The following is a 428-nucleotide window of genomic DNA, read 5'->3' as shown; positions in this document are numbered from 1 at the left end:
GTTCTACTAGTGCTTCCTCTCCAACAACAGTGACAACACTGTCTTTTGTGAGAACATCGCAATCAAGCACTGCTACCGGAAGTTCCACCTCTCCATCCAGTACTTCGACATCGTCAAGCACGCTTCCATCGGAAGGTACCTCATCAACTGCGACAACTTCCCTCGGCAGTTCCACCACTGTGAGTTCTAGTACGCCTGGAAGCAGTGCCGCCTCTAGCACAACTATAACTGCCTCAACATCCCAGTCGACTAGTCCTGTTGTAACATCTGCTTCGACGCCGGTAGTGAACACTATGACCGGGGGAAATGCTACGACTGCCTCTACGACGTCAACATCACAGACCGACACAAGTACAAATCCAAGCACGATGTCAATACCTTCTAGTGGAAGCACTTTAACTGATACGGAAACTTCTTCAATTCATAGA

At 48.8% G+C, this 428-nt stretch overlaps 1 protein-coding gene across 1 annotated transcript in view; it reads left to right on the top strand.

Annotated features, from left to right (window-relative positions):
- Positions 1-293: 293 nt before the first annotated feature.
- LOC110460308 (cell wall protein DAN4-like) overlaps positions 294-428 on the top strand; it is a gene marked incomplete at its 3' end in the record, with an annotated part of 8,267 nt that continues 8,132 nt past the window's right edge. Inside the window, exon 1 of the mRNA XM_021513139.1 lies at positions 294-370. Coding sequence (XP_021368814.1) covers positions 294-370 — 77 coding nt within the window. The remainder of the gene's footprint in view (positions 371-428) is intronic.

This window comes from Mizuhopecten yessoensis, unplaced genomic scaffold (assembly GCF_002113885.1).
Source record: "Mizuhopecten yessoensis strain PY_sf001 unplaced genomic scaffold, ASM211388v2 scaffold10359, whole genome shotgun sequence".
In the NCBI taxonomy this organism is placed as follows: domain Eukaryota; kingdom Metazoa; phylum Mollusca; class Bivalvia; order Pectinida; family Pectinidae; genus Mizuhopecten; species Mizuhopecten yessoensis.
Note: the sequence above shows the minus strand (reverse complement) of the source record. Positions and strands in the feature narration are given on the sequence as shown.